This window comes from Pelecanus crispus, chromosome 3 (genome assembly GCF_030463565.1).
Source record: "Pelecanus crispus isolate bPelCri1 chromosome 3, bPelCri1.pri, whole genome shotgun sequence".
Classification (NCBI taxonomy): Eukaryota; Metazoa; Chordata; class Aves; order Pelecaniformes; family Pelecanidae; genus Pelecanus; species Pelecanus crispus.
This window is the reverse complement of record NC_134645.1, coordinates 62,821,757-62,834,141: the sequence shown is the minus strand read 5'-3', so window position 1 is coordinate 62,834,141 and position 12,385 is coordinate 62,821,757. Positions and strand designations below refer to the sequence as shown.

The 12,385-nt window shown below is 40.7% G+C and overlaps 1 protein-coding gene across 3 annotated transcripts in view; it reads right to left on the bottom strand.

The window, feature by feature from the left end:
* Nucleotides 1-12,385, bottom strand: part of ARID1B (AT-rich interaction domain 1B) — a 333,749-nt gene that overhangs the window by 25,584 nt on the left and 295,780 nt on the right. For 2 of the 3 annotated variants that reach the window (XM_075706646.1, XM_075706645.1), the window contains 3 exons: nt 9,707-9,816; nt 8,814-8,972; nt 2,688-2,897 (listed from right to left, as the gene is read on the bottom strand). In XM_075706646.1, the coding sequence (XP_075562761.1) occupies nt 2,688-2,897; nt 8,814-8,972; nt 9,707-9,816 (479 nt within the window). The remainder of the gene's footprint in view (nt 1-2,687; nt 2,898-8,813; nt 8,973-9,706; nt 9,817-12,385) is intronic. The other variant, XM_075706644.1, reaches the window with a different exon arrangement.

Genomic DNA, 12,385 nt, shown 5'->3' with positions numbered 1-12,385 from the left:
GTAATAGCAGCAAAGTTCATTTGTCATCCTGGATGATGCCACTGGCTCGCTCAGCTGTACCACTCACAGCAGCCGGTATTTTTGTTGCAATACCTGATGCCCCAGAGTTCATTCAACCACTTGTGCAATTGCTAGGTATGATCCAAGGAGGGGAGGCAGTGCTGAAATAAATGGGCTTTAAATGTCTGTGCATCTCAGCTTTTGTTGGGGAAGAGTCCTGATTCTTACGTGCCACGAAGACTGCTACTTGCCCTGCGGCCTGAGATTTTAATGACTTCAACTTAACTCGTATAGCTACAAAGGTTATCATTAGCCATACTGTTCCTAAGCCTGTGTGCCAGCAAAGGAAACATTTCTTACGTTTCTCTCAGTGTTTAATAACACCGTAACTGCTGCCAGTCAGCAAAGATCTTTTGGGGATAGCATTAACAGCAAGCAGGCTGGCATGGAAGTGTTTTTATTTCTCTGGTACATCCCGCAAGAACCCAGGAGTTAAAAGAGACGAGATTTTAATAAACTGCCCCTGCTGAGGCTTGAAATCCAGCTACACAGCTCTTTGTGCCTACTGACTTACAGCTAAGTGGTGCGTAATGAACACATTGCATAATGCAAACGGAAACATTCGTGCCTAAATGCCCACTGTATTGGCATTTGAAAGAAGACTGCCAACAGCTGGTCTGTTCACGTTGGGACCCCATCAGTTGCAGCTATTCAGACAGAGAATATGCACTGCTGCTGCACAGCTCCACTCCCTGTCACTCTCCGGGCAGAACCACAAGAGGTGGAGTGCAGCAGTTGGAGCAACAGCTTTTTAGGAGAGCATCACACAGATGCATTCAAATAAACCTCAGCAAGCAAAGCTCTGCACCTCTCAGTAGCCCCAAACAGATAAACATGGTGATCATTCATGTGGGCACACCAGCAAAACCAGGAGCCTTATTTTCAGTGTCAATTTTTACCAGTACTGAAGCACGCACGTTTGTAACCCGAGCTCTTTCAAAAATCAGTCTAAGTGAACAGCATCTATTCTTTGGCAATGCATGTCTGTCACTGCAAATCAACACTGAGTGTCCCAAAATAAAATAAATTTCCATAATAAGCAAATACGAATGACTCTCTAGAATATCCCATCTGCCCCCCATCTTGCTTAATTTTTGATGCTGAGAGTCATACTACGGGCACAATCACGCTGTATGAGGCAGAGCAGCTGCATGATCCGATTTACCTGTAATAAACTTTCTGAGCTAAAAGTAATCAAATCTTTATGGTGCTGGGGGGCATGAGCTGATCACTAAAAATGTCAGGATAACATCTCTTACCCGTATACAGCATTTAACAACTGGCAAGGTGAACTATATTAGGTTTCTCCACCATTCTTTAGTAACAGGAATAGCTAAAATCTTTGGACTTGAAGGGCCAATGATCTAATTCAGTAGCCAAATCCTATGTTGTTAGGTGTAGTATTCAAAACAGCATTGAAAATGGTACTAATTGATGTTGGACGTTTCTTTCTTGAACTAACCACATACATTATTAAAATGTGCTCTCTTCCTGAGGATCTAATTTGTTTGCCATATTTTTGAGTTCAGATTCTGTAATTAGTGTAAAATTGTATCTATTTAAATATTAAATATTATCTATTTTCTGTTAAATATTGCATATACATATTTATCTACATAGCTATGTGTAAGACCTCATCTTGCAAAGCACTGAACATCCACAAACGTCCTTAAATCCACGGAAATGATGGGTCTCAGCACTTCACAGTAGCTTCTAGCACCTAGCCAGAGGGATCCCCTAGATGCAAGGGATGCTTTGTAAAAGCATCAGGCAAGGACAGACGACTTTGAATACCAAATCTAAGGCTGCAAATACTGACCATTTTCTCCTACTTTCCCTTTTGATGGTGCCAGACAATGAAACATTTAGTTTTGCTCTGTGGTGGTCAGTCTTACAGAAGTCACAAGTAATTTCCAAACACCCCTTTGCAAAACTTCCAGTTAACTGGCGAGAACACAAACCAAAGCTTCTCTCTCACATCTCTGACTTTTTATTCTCAGCTCTTCCTGCTTTCGTATTCCTTCATCTCAATTAATTCACCTGTTCCTTTTAATCATTATGTTTGTAAGGCAACCTAAAATATCCTGTAAGCACTTTCCGTGCACTTTCCAAACACACGGAAAGCACAGTCCGTGTCTAAGAAACAAATGTACCATACAGAGACACTCAGAGATGAAAGGTTTGGGATGAAGGACTGTGTTTCAAGAATGTATCTGCCACTTCTCTGGACAAGATGAACTGATTTGTCCTCGAGGCGGTATCCCTATCTTGGAAGGACAGATTTAAAAATCTCCTTTTCCTTTCAGCACTGTCATGTGTTTCCTACTCGTAACTTTGATCCAATGGCCTTTTCCTCTTTTCTTCTCTTAGTGGCATTACTGGATTCCCCTGAACAGGTAACAATTTCATCTGCCTACAGCAATAATCAATTTTCATTCAAACTGTAGGGTTTTAGGGCAATTATGCAGCCCCAAATGAACTCCAGACAAATATTGAAGCACAAAACTCTATTTTCTTCAACAGTGTTGTCAGGGCTGAAAACATAATAGCCTAACCAGCAGGAAACACTCTAAAAACAAACGCATATCGCCTTTTCAAAAGGTTCAGTTTCAAGCACTTCTTCTCACCTGTGCTAAACCTCCAATCTCTTTGACGCAGACATAGAGCCTGAACAGGTCCAGAGGCTTCTTGCCCACAGCCGGCAGACTGGCCACAGGCGTGCCCCTCTCCTCCATGAACGTGAGGTACCGATCTACCCACATCTTGCGCTCCGGCTCGTTTCCTAGCTCATAGACTTTTGTGATCTTCTCTCCAGTTGTGGTAGAGGAACTTGATTTCTAAATTGCAAGAAGAAAAAAAGAGTTGGGGGAAGGGTGGGAGGGGGAGGGAAAAGAAAGTAAGAAACTCACAACATTGAAAAAGAGAAGATGTCAAACAAACTAAAGCTATCACACAACAGTCAGGAATGAAGGCTACTAGTTCAGGCACAAACAGTACATTCTGTCCATATATGGAAAATTCAGCTTTTTAAATAAAGGGCCCAAACTCCCCATTTTCATATTTATTTCACTGATCTGAACTTTGGATCCCAGAAGGCAAGTTTCTGATGTTGCCTCGTGTCATTTTACGAAGAGGTAGCTCTCACATAGTGCTTCTCATCCACTTATCTCAAAGTGCTTTGTAAGCAATAATTTTTGTAAAATTAAAACCAAGTTTGTCCCACACAAGTTTACATCATCCTAAAACCCTCTCCCTTTTGCCCCCAAAAAGGGCCTAGAAAACCTGCAAGTGTTCCTCCAGAACAAGAACTGCACAGAAGTAGCCTAAAGTGTGAATCATGGCAAACTAGTACACTGAGGAGCAGTACTCTCTTTAGAGAGTCACAAGTGGTTATGCTTTACTACCTCTTCACTCCACCGCTGGCCAAAAAGCAAGATGAGCAAGAGTGCCTACAGTACAAGGAGATTGGTGGCAATACTCTTTGTGAACTGCCAATTAGCTGCCTGAGCCAATAATGCTTGTGAATAGCTACTACTCTCCTCCCTCGAATGAGGACAGAAGATAGCCATCTCGCACGTCCTACATTGCAAAGAGAATGTGTATTATGACCTGGGGAAAACCAGGGATGCACCGGGATCAGAGCCGAACCACCATCAGGGAAAGCAAAAGAGGTGGAAGAGCAGAATTCTTTCTCACGTGGCAGAAGCGCAGGAGTGAACCCGTTTTCCTGCTGCTATTTGGGCTTTACAGCTAATGAAAGCTCGTGTTATCTTGATGCCCTCTTCTTCTCTTGTGGAGATGGCAGAAAGCACTGAGGCTGCTACACAAGCTCTAACTTCTCACCACATCTTTTCTGTGCAATACAACCCTGTGAGCTGGGCTCTGTGCCAAGAGTGGACGGACTACACCCTGTCCCAGCTGCCTCGGACCCGACAGCAGAGGGGCTGCTGCTGCTGCAGGAAGACCCTCCTGCTTGCAGAAGGTGAAGTGATTTGCTCAGCAGTGGAAGATGGGAGTGGTTCAGAATTAAACACAAGAGAGAAAGACTGATATAAAGCTTTGGGAGAGGAGCCAAATATATGAAGGGAAACATATCCCTTATGTCTGTATAGCAGAATCCTAAACTTGATTGTTCATTGCAGTAGACACTTCTTTAAACTCATCCAGTCAATCACTCTTTCCCTCCTTTGCCTTTTCCTTACTTTGAACAGGCGACAACACTACTTCGAAGTAAACGGGAACTTATTTCTAGCTGAACGTCTCTAAAGAAGACCCTAGCTGTACCTCATAGATGCTACAGAACCACCACTTCGTCCATGTCCCCACAGAGCACTGGTGAGGAGGCACTCAATGCCACGAAAGATGCAGTGGGGTAGCATCCAACTGCCAATGATTTTAAAAGCATTGCCACCATTCGTCTTGCATGTTAGCCTGGAAAATATGACAGGCTCTGTATCTCCCTCCAGCCATTAGCTGAAACTTGGCAACGCTGGAGGAGAGCCAGGAGAAAAGAGAAGTGAAGCCAAGGGGGGTGACCCAGCAGTTCCATGAGCCATTGCTGTTCTTTCCAGTGAGTGGATGTTCATTTCAATTAAATAAATAGCCTCCTGTAAAGTTTTCTGCCTTGCTTCCTGATACTGTAACTTCTTCGCAGTAGCCCTTCCTACAGACAGGTATTATCACCTTTCTTAGAAATGAGGTGCACTCCTGAATTGACTTGAGCCAGGTTCAGTTGTGTTACAACTCCTACTGAAGTCAGAGTCAAGGCTGAATTTGTTTTATTAAGACTAAGTGGCTGGCAGGAAAGTACTTTGACACGAGTCCTGCAGATTATGCAATGAAAGCACAAACTGGTTCTGTAATGGCAACCAGGTTACTCTAAGCATCACTTGCTATGTATCTGGGTGTTTAAGAAAATCAGTTTAACTCTTTTCAACAAATACACTTTGTCAAAGATTTTTTTTGGGGGGTGGGTGGAAAGAGGGAAGCAGGCAAGTCATGTTGCTACTAATTTGATTTTGTAGTGAGAACAGATATGTGATCACATAGGCTTGAACAGCTGAATAAACTGGAGCTACCCCTCCACCAACTGCAGTAGTTGACACCGATGATGCCACAGAACTCTAATAAAAATGAAGGTGGGAAATTTCAGCTTTTACCCAGCAAATTTTGTATGTGCTTATATTCAAACATATGAGGCAACAAAATAGTTTCTATTTCACTTTTATGATAGTTCACGATTAACAATGTTCAGATTTACCAGTTTTATGTTTTCATTTTCATATAGTAAGATTCTATTTTTCAAATCAGATTCAGAACAGAATGGAAACCAGTTAAGAATTTTTCATTCTGGGTTTTTCTACTATACGTCTCAAATGATGCTGCTTTCAGTAGTGTGGCAGCAAACTCTTAAAATGACAGTGTAATCTGAAAACTTTTCACAGCTTACAGAAGGTAAGAAGTGTTTCTTACTGTGTGAGCTTTCAGGTTGTCATGCTTTGTAAAATGGGTGCAATTTTCTTCTAAAATGAAATGTTAACTTTAGAAGAATGCACTGGAGGGAAGAATGCTATTCCTCAAGAGTAAAGATCTTTTTTTCTTCTCTATTTTTATAAATGTAAACATATAAAAATGACAGATGTGTGCAAGCTAGTCTACACACAAACAAACTTCAGTTCCACATGGGCAGGTTCAGCTGGAAGCCTGAATTTGCCTATAGGTAAATGTTAACCCTCAGAAAATAAGGGTTTATTACAAAATTATCCCATTAGCAGATTGTTAACTAAAATGAGCACATGCCAGGCAACGCTGGAAGAATACAGATCATGAACTTTTCTTCTGTTAAGTTTGTTGATAACTTTGCTGATAAAAGAACGCTGGTGCAAGCCTGTGGCACATACCTTGACCGATATAGTTGTATCCTACTCTGCCCTCAATCCCCAGCACTCTTCTACATGGTGCGACTGGCCACGTTTAAATGGGTGATTCAAAAAAACCACATCTAAATATGTGGAAACCAAAGCCAATCCTCAAATTTGTCAAACCCTATTTTCAATACACCTACCACCCATTAAAACTGTATTATACACAGACTCTTGTATGCCGAGTCTACAGAATCCTTCAGAGCAACACAAATTTCTGTAGGAGTTCTTTTCACATTAAGGCAGTGGGTAGTTGTTTCTGTACATATCTCTAAGCATCTATATTTATAGAGCTATCTACTGTTCACTTTCCCTACTTCAATAAAGAATTTGCCAATATTACACTTATTACGTAGACCTATTTTACTACAGAACAGAGCGTACATACACAGGCAGCAAAACCTGCCAAGTCCAATCTCTGGAAGAGGCTTTTGCAGGACACAATCCTCTGTCAAGATTTCCTCCTGAAGGACTCTGCAGACCCCTCACAGCTAGCACCATGGTGATATGGTACTATTCAAGTGTATTCACTGTCATGTTCATGTGTACCTATGGACAGTGAACAGCATTTTATGGGGTTTTCATAACCTACTGCTTTATTCATGTTGCAGTGGCCCTGCATAGTTCACACCCATACTTGCAAATTCTCTTTTAAAGAATTTTAAAGCCACCTCGCCACTGTCAGGGATGCACACTATGTGCAAAATGAGCATAGCAGGAGTGTTCTTTTACCTAGGTACCCCAAGAGCCCTCAAGACATAATGTTCAACAATTCCTTCTCTGCATTGTCTCGTGCCTCACTTCCATATAAAACTGCTGAAAGAGAGGATCCACTTAGTAGGATCACAGGGATACTGTGAAGTGAATCACAGACCATTCACCCTTGCTTTTATCCTCTGCTGGAATGAAGAAGTTGTAGCACATGAAGCAGCTTTGCGATTTAATGGACAAATTCAGGCTGTTTTCAAGTGTAATGAAACGCCTGCAATCAATCGTTCCAGTCTATGTCAGGCTGCTGCTGAAGTCGATGAAGTTATCTAATACACTGGCCTTCACAGGTAAAAAGCAATCAGCTAATTTACAGCATTTATTTTTCCATTGTTCCAAAGCACTGTATTTATCCATACGTGTGTACCAAGAAGCTAACCGAAGCTAAAGATGCAGCAGTGTTGGGACAGAAGGGTATTCAGAAGAAATTGAAAGCACAAACTTCCTCCATTTATCTTTCCCAACACTACACTTTGTCATATTTACATGGGAAAAACTCCACATATGTTCACAATGACTCTAGGATTTGTTACGCAGTTTACACAATGAGCTCAGGAATGCATTATCATTTGGTAGCCTTATAGAGGAAGAACTCGTAGGCACCCTGTGCAATAACTCTCTTGCTTTCCGCCAGAAAGCTGCCCAAACAAGCAATACCCAAAACATTACTACAAAGAAAACTAACGCCGTTTCTGGTACCACCCTTCAGAAACCCTGTTAAGAAAAAGATGAGACTTTGTGGGAACAAGTAACACCAGCTGCCTTCTGAGACTCAAAGTCGCTGCCAAACAAACATGAAAACATTAAGGCGGTGCATTTCACGCCACGCTGCCCCTCTGCTCAGGGCATTCACCAGATGGCTGGTTTTTGGATGGGGAGACCTTTTTCACTCCAATCGGCCTTCCTCTGTTTGTCCTGAGACATACTCTTCAACGTAGCACTTCGTGAATATTAGGTTGTTATCAAAGAATTGTTGCTATTTTCAGTGCACATTAACATCAGGAAAACCCCTTCGTATTCCTCGCAAAAATATACTGCAGTATTTTTCTACAGAGAAATTATGATCATCGTTACTTTTGGTAAAAAGAAAAAAAAGAGGAACACATATATTTTTCTAATTCAAAAAAACAAAGCAAAAATGTCCAAGTGGACACTTGCTCCCCATAGGCCATAACTGCTTAGATCTCCATTCTCTTTTATATACATGTATATAGATTTGCTATGTGTGTATATATATAGATATACATATGATGAAATTTACTTTTAACTCCACGCATCTCTCAGGTTTTTCTTTACAACCTGTATGAGAATGACTAAACATTATTAATCTAAAAAATTGTTTTCTAAAAACATACACGCATCAGTTTTTTTCTACCCACAACCTGGGTTATTTCAAAGTAACCGAGTGAATCAAATCAGAAACAATTTTGTTTTAGACTGTGCCCTGATAACCTAATGATTGTATTTCCAAATACACAATTCAGAATTAAAAATGTTTCAAAAATATACACGGCAGCTTTTTCATGGTGCTGAGTCTACAATTCAAACTTTGATGGATCTTAGTTTCAATAGGGGAGGACATTTCGTGTTTTGTTTTGTTTTTTTTCCTAAATAATCCTAGCAAAGACAAGTGCAGCAACCAGAGTGAAGTCAGTTGTGTGAAGGAGTTTGGGCCCAGGAACAGAAATGGACTTGTCCTTAACAACACAGTCGGCATGCTTGGAAGCTGATGCATTACAGGAAGGATGTTTTCTTCACAACAACTGCTGTATTACCAGACAGCACACTTGCATGATGCACGCAATTTTACTCTTTCTTATTTCAAAGTACTGCTGGGACAAATTTTGCCCTTGGATAAGCATGCTCAGGCCCCACTGAAGCCAGGCAGTGGAACTTACAGTCATGTTTCCGAGAGCAGAATTTGTACCCAGTGTTATAAAGAAAGAAAACTGTTTAGTGGATAAATAATGAAGAAAAGGAATTTACAAAACAAACAAGCAAGCATTAAAATATAATTAATTACAAAAAAATAAACAAAAACCAAAAAAAACCAGAGCCACTTACAGGGCTTGATGGAGTCTTTGGCCAGCCTGGGCTGCTAATGCTATCACTTTCATCTCCATGAAATGAGGAGATGCTAGCAGAGCTTGGGGACATTGGGGAAGGGACTGGCAGGTTGCCTGGGGTTGGGGGCTGAGAAATACCCTGAGAGCTGTAGCTATCCTGTGGTAGAGGAATAAAAAAAAATAATATGACAAAGGCAGGGCAAACTTTATTAAAAACAAAAAAAATACATCCAGTTTAACAGACTGACCAATTTTTATATATAAGATATATATAAACAGAGAGACACATACAGAAAACACACACATATATAAATATATTTATATATATATAAAAGGTATTAAAACAACATTGTTAATTAGTATAATTTGGAAAGTTTGCTGGATGCTTGGCTAAAGTCACTAAGCCACCATGCTTATTTCAAGCTCACATGGAATGCTAAGCATGGGTTTCCCCTTATGAAAGAAAGAAAAAAAAACAAGCTGTTCACCTTATTTTATCAAATAAGGCAGGAAAGCAAAATATTAAAGTATGTTGCTGCTGCTGAGGCGGCCAAACAGGAAGCTATAACTGAAGGCAGAGAAAAATGGCTGCAAGTATTGAAACCAGGCAAGACCCTTCTTTCCCACCCACCTGGCACAGCTGAATCCCCACGCAACTTTTGGCTTGGGTTGCTTTGCCCCCGCAAGTTAAAATGCCATAAGAACTAGTAACTTTCAGATCCACACAATGAAGGAAAAAAGAAATAAAAAAGAAACAAACAAAGAGATTGCACGTGAATGGAAAGGCATGCAGGAAAGAACAGAAGTGGGTAGGCCAAAACCAGAAGATGAAGGACAACACAGCAGACTTCTGCGGGCTGAACCAACACCACGTGCGGAGGTGGTAAATACCTTTGACTTGCTCTCAGGTTGGGGGGGTCCTTCTTCTTTGCCATCTGCTTTGAGAGGAAGGGGTAGTTTGGACTCACCGGGTGTCATCATATCTGCAAGACCCATAGGTGCTAATCGAAAACAGGAGAAACAGTTAAGCATGACTATATTTGGCTTTGTAGGAAAAAACACGATCCCTGCTGCAAGATTGTGGCGCCACGTGAAGCAGAGGTCACCCCACCTCTGTTCTGCTATTCTAGCGTCGGGAAACCTGGAAACCTCTTCAGTTGAAGCGAGGAAATAAAAGAGAACGAATGAGGTGAGAATACAAGCACCACGCAACAACAGCAACAGCCACTTTACAAAGCAGAGTTCATTCTTCATCCTGCTGGTGGTCTTCAACTGTGTCCATATTTGACCACTACATTTTAACAGAACAACAGTCTATTTTAGTAACTACTGCACTTTCCCTTTAGCAACAGACAAACATAGATGAAAATGATGTGCATTTCACTTGCAATATCGAATCTGAGAAACAGGCTGAATTTCCCAATTACATCTGTATTAAGGTTGGCGTCCAGCAGGTAATTCCTGCCCCTACCAACTTCAGTATGAATGGCTCAGCCACTGTGGGCCTTAACTACAGAATTAGAAGCTGTAAACCCCACTCTGCTGGAGAACCGGCACTCAGCCTCTTCCCCTCCTGCCGAAATGAGGTGGGACAATAACGAACGCACAAATGTCTGTCTCTGATAATGGCACGCAGTTGCTTCCCAGGGGTGTGAAGAGTTTAAGGGGGGTTTTTATTTGAAGATGCAAGTGCTAAGTATAGTATTATTGCTGCAGAGCTGCTGGGTTCCTGGATTTCTAGAAAGATGCAAGAAGAAACATTCAGATAAATAGACAGAAAATACTGGGCAGATCAGATGCTAGAAGGTGCCATGACACTGAATCAATGCAAATAACCAGAGAACAACAGCAAGACACCAGGTGATTCCTTCCCTGCAGAAAACCATGTGCACAGCACTTGGGAAAGACTGGATTATCTTCCCTTCCTCTCCCTTTTTTCTCCCCCTCATGCCCTTCTTTCAAAGAAGGATCTGAGGTAAGAAAAACATAGGACAGAATAACCTACAAGGCAATAAAAAGGAAAAAATACGTATCCCAAACTTACAAATTGTAAGAACTGGCAAAGCATCACTGTTAAAAAAAAAATTTTAAAATCTGATCATTACCAGACTAGCGTGCCTCTCTGCAAAATGACAATGCTGGCTCGCACCAGGCAGCAGGCACGCTGCATAGCAAGCCAAAGAGAGGAGGGGGAAAAGAAGCTTTAAAAATACTTCACAGATTGCCCACTACAAAATGATTATTGCACATATTCATGTATTACTATGTTTTAGAAAATAATTAGTTTTAATTACAGCAGTGAGAGCATGAGCAGGACTCTGGCGAATATGCTGGCAAGCTTTGCAGTGCTAATTTGCTAATATCTTTAGCATCACTGCAGGTTGAGACTATGGGTCTGCCAAAAAAACCTACCCAGCCATGTGCCATGTGAGTTTACAACTGTATGCTCAATATTCGGCTTTGAGCTGCCGGTGTTTTTCATGGGCACATTTTCTTGTTTTTTCAAAGCACATTTGTAGCCCAATCAAGCCCTTAAAGTCATCACAACACATAAATCATAATTGAGATTTTAAAAAAATAAAAAATTACTTGCAATACTTAAGACTTCAAGAATTGGAACAAAAAGCCTTTTTCAAGTGATGCAGCTGCAGAGGAAAATCTATTGGGATCAGCTAAAAATGCTGTTATTTTTATGTATGTGTGTGAAACCTCAACAAAACAGCCAAGCAACATGATACTGGGAAGCCAGCATCCACTAAGCATTTAATTTATATGCATTTTGCCCTTATACTCTGTTTGAGGAGTTGGGGCAGCTTGTGACCATTATGAAGTGAAGGATGGCAGCCTAACACATTTTAGTTTTGAATTCCACAGTTAAAAAAGCAGTTATTTTTCTTTTAGAGATTTTTTAAAAATATACATACAAAATGGTCGAATGTATCCCACAGTCTGGTTTCAAACTGGGATGCAGAACTGTTATACAAAATCCATTTTAACAGTTAACACATTTCATGCTGTGAAAACGCTAAAAAAGAAGTCTTAGTCTTAGTTTCAAAGCAACCCAAGATGACCCTTCTCCTCTAAAGCAATTTTAGAGAGGTCAAACAAAGCAAAATTAACAATCATGCTTCTTTACCAGAATTCTGCATGGCTAAATCCTCTGCTGATATCTCACTGTTATCTGGCTTGGCACATCATATTTCTATTACAAAGAAGATAATAATTGTGCCCACTCCTGGTAGTCCTGATTCCATCAGAATACCTTTATAAAACCTCTTTTCCAGAGAGGTTTAAGTTAGCACCTCATGTAAAGGGCCAGTAACTCTAGTCTGCAAATTACCACACTTATTCTGACTGTATTAATCATGTTTCGAAATGTAAAAATACCAATTAATTTTGGCTTTTGAATACTTCTTGTTGGCATATACAAATATAACTATCAGGAGCTGGAGACAATTATGAAAAAAACAACAGTTTCCCAACTTCTGTTTCATTTTTTGTTCTAAATTATTTGCTTCATCTACATCTTTTCTTTCTGCCTATAAGAGAAGAACTGCGAGGATTTTCCTA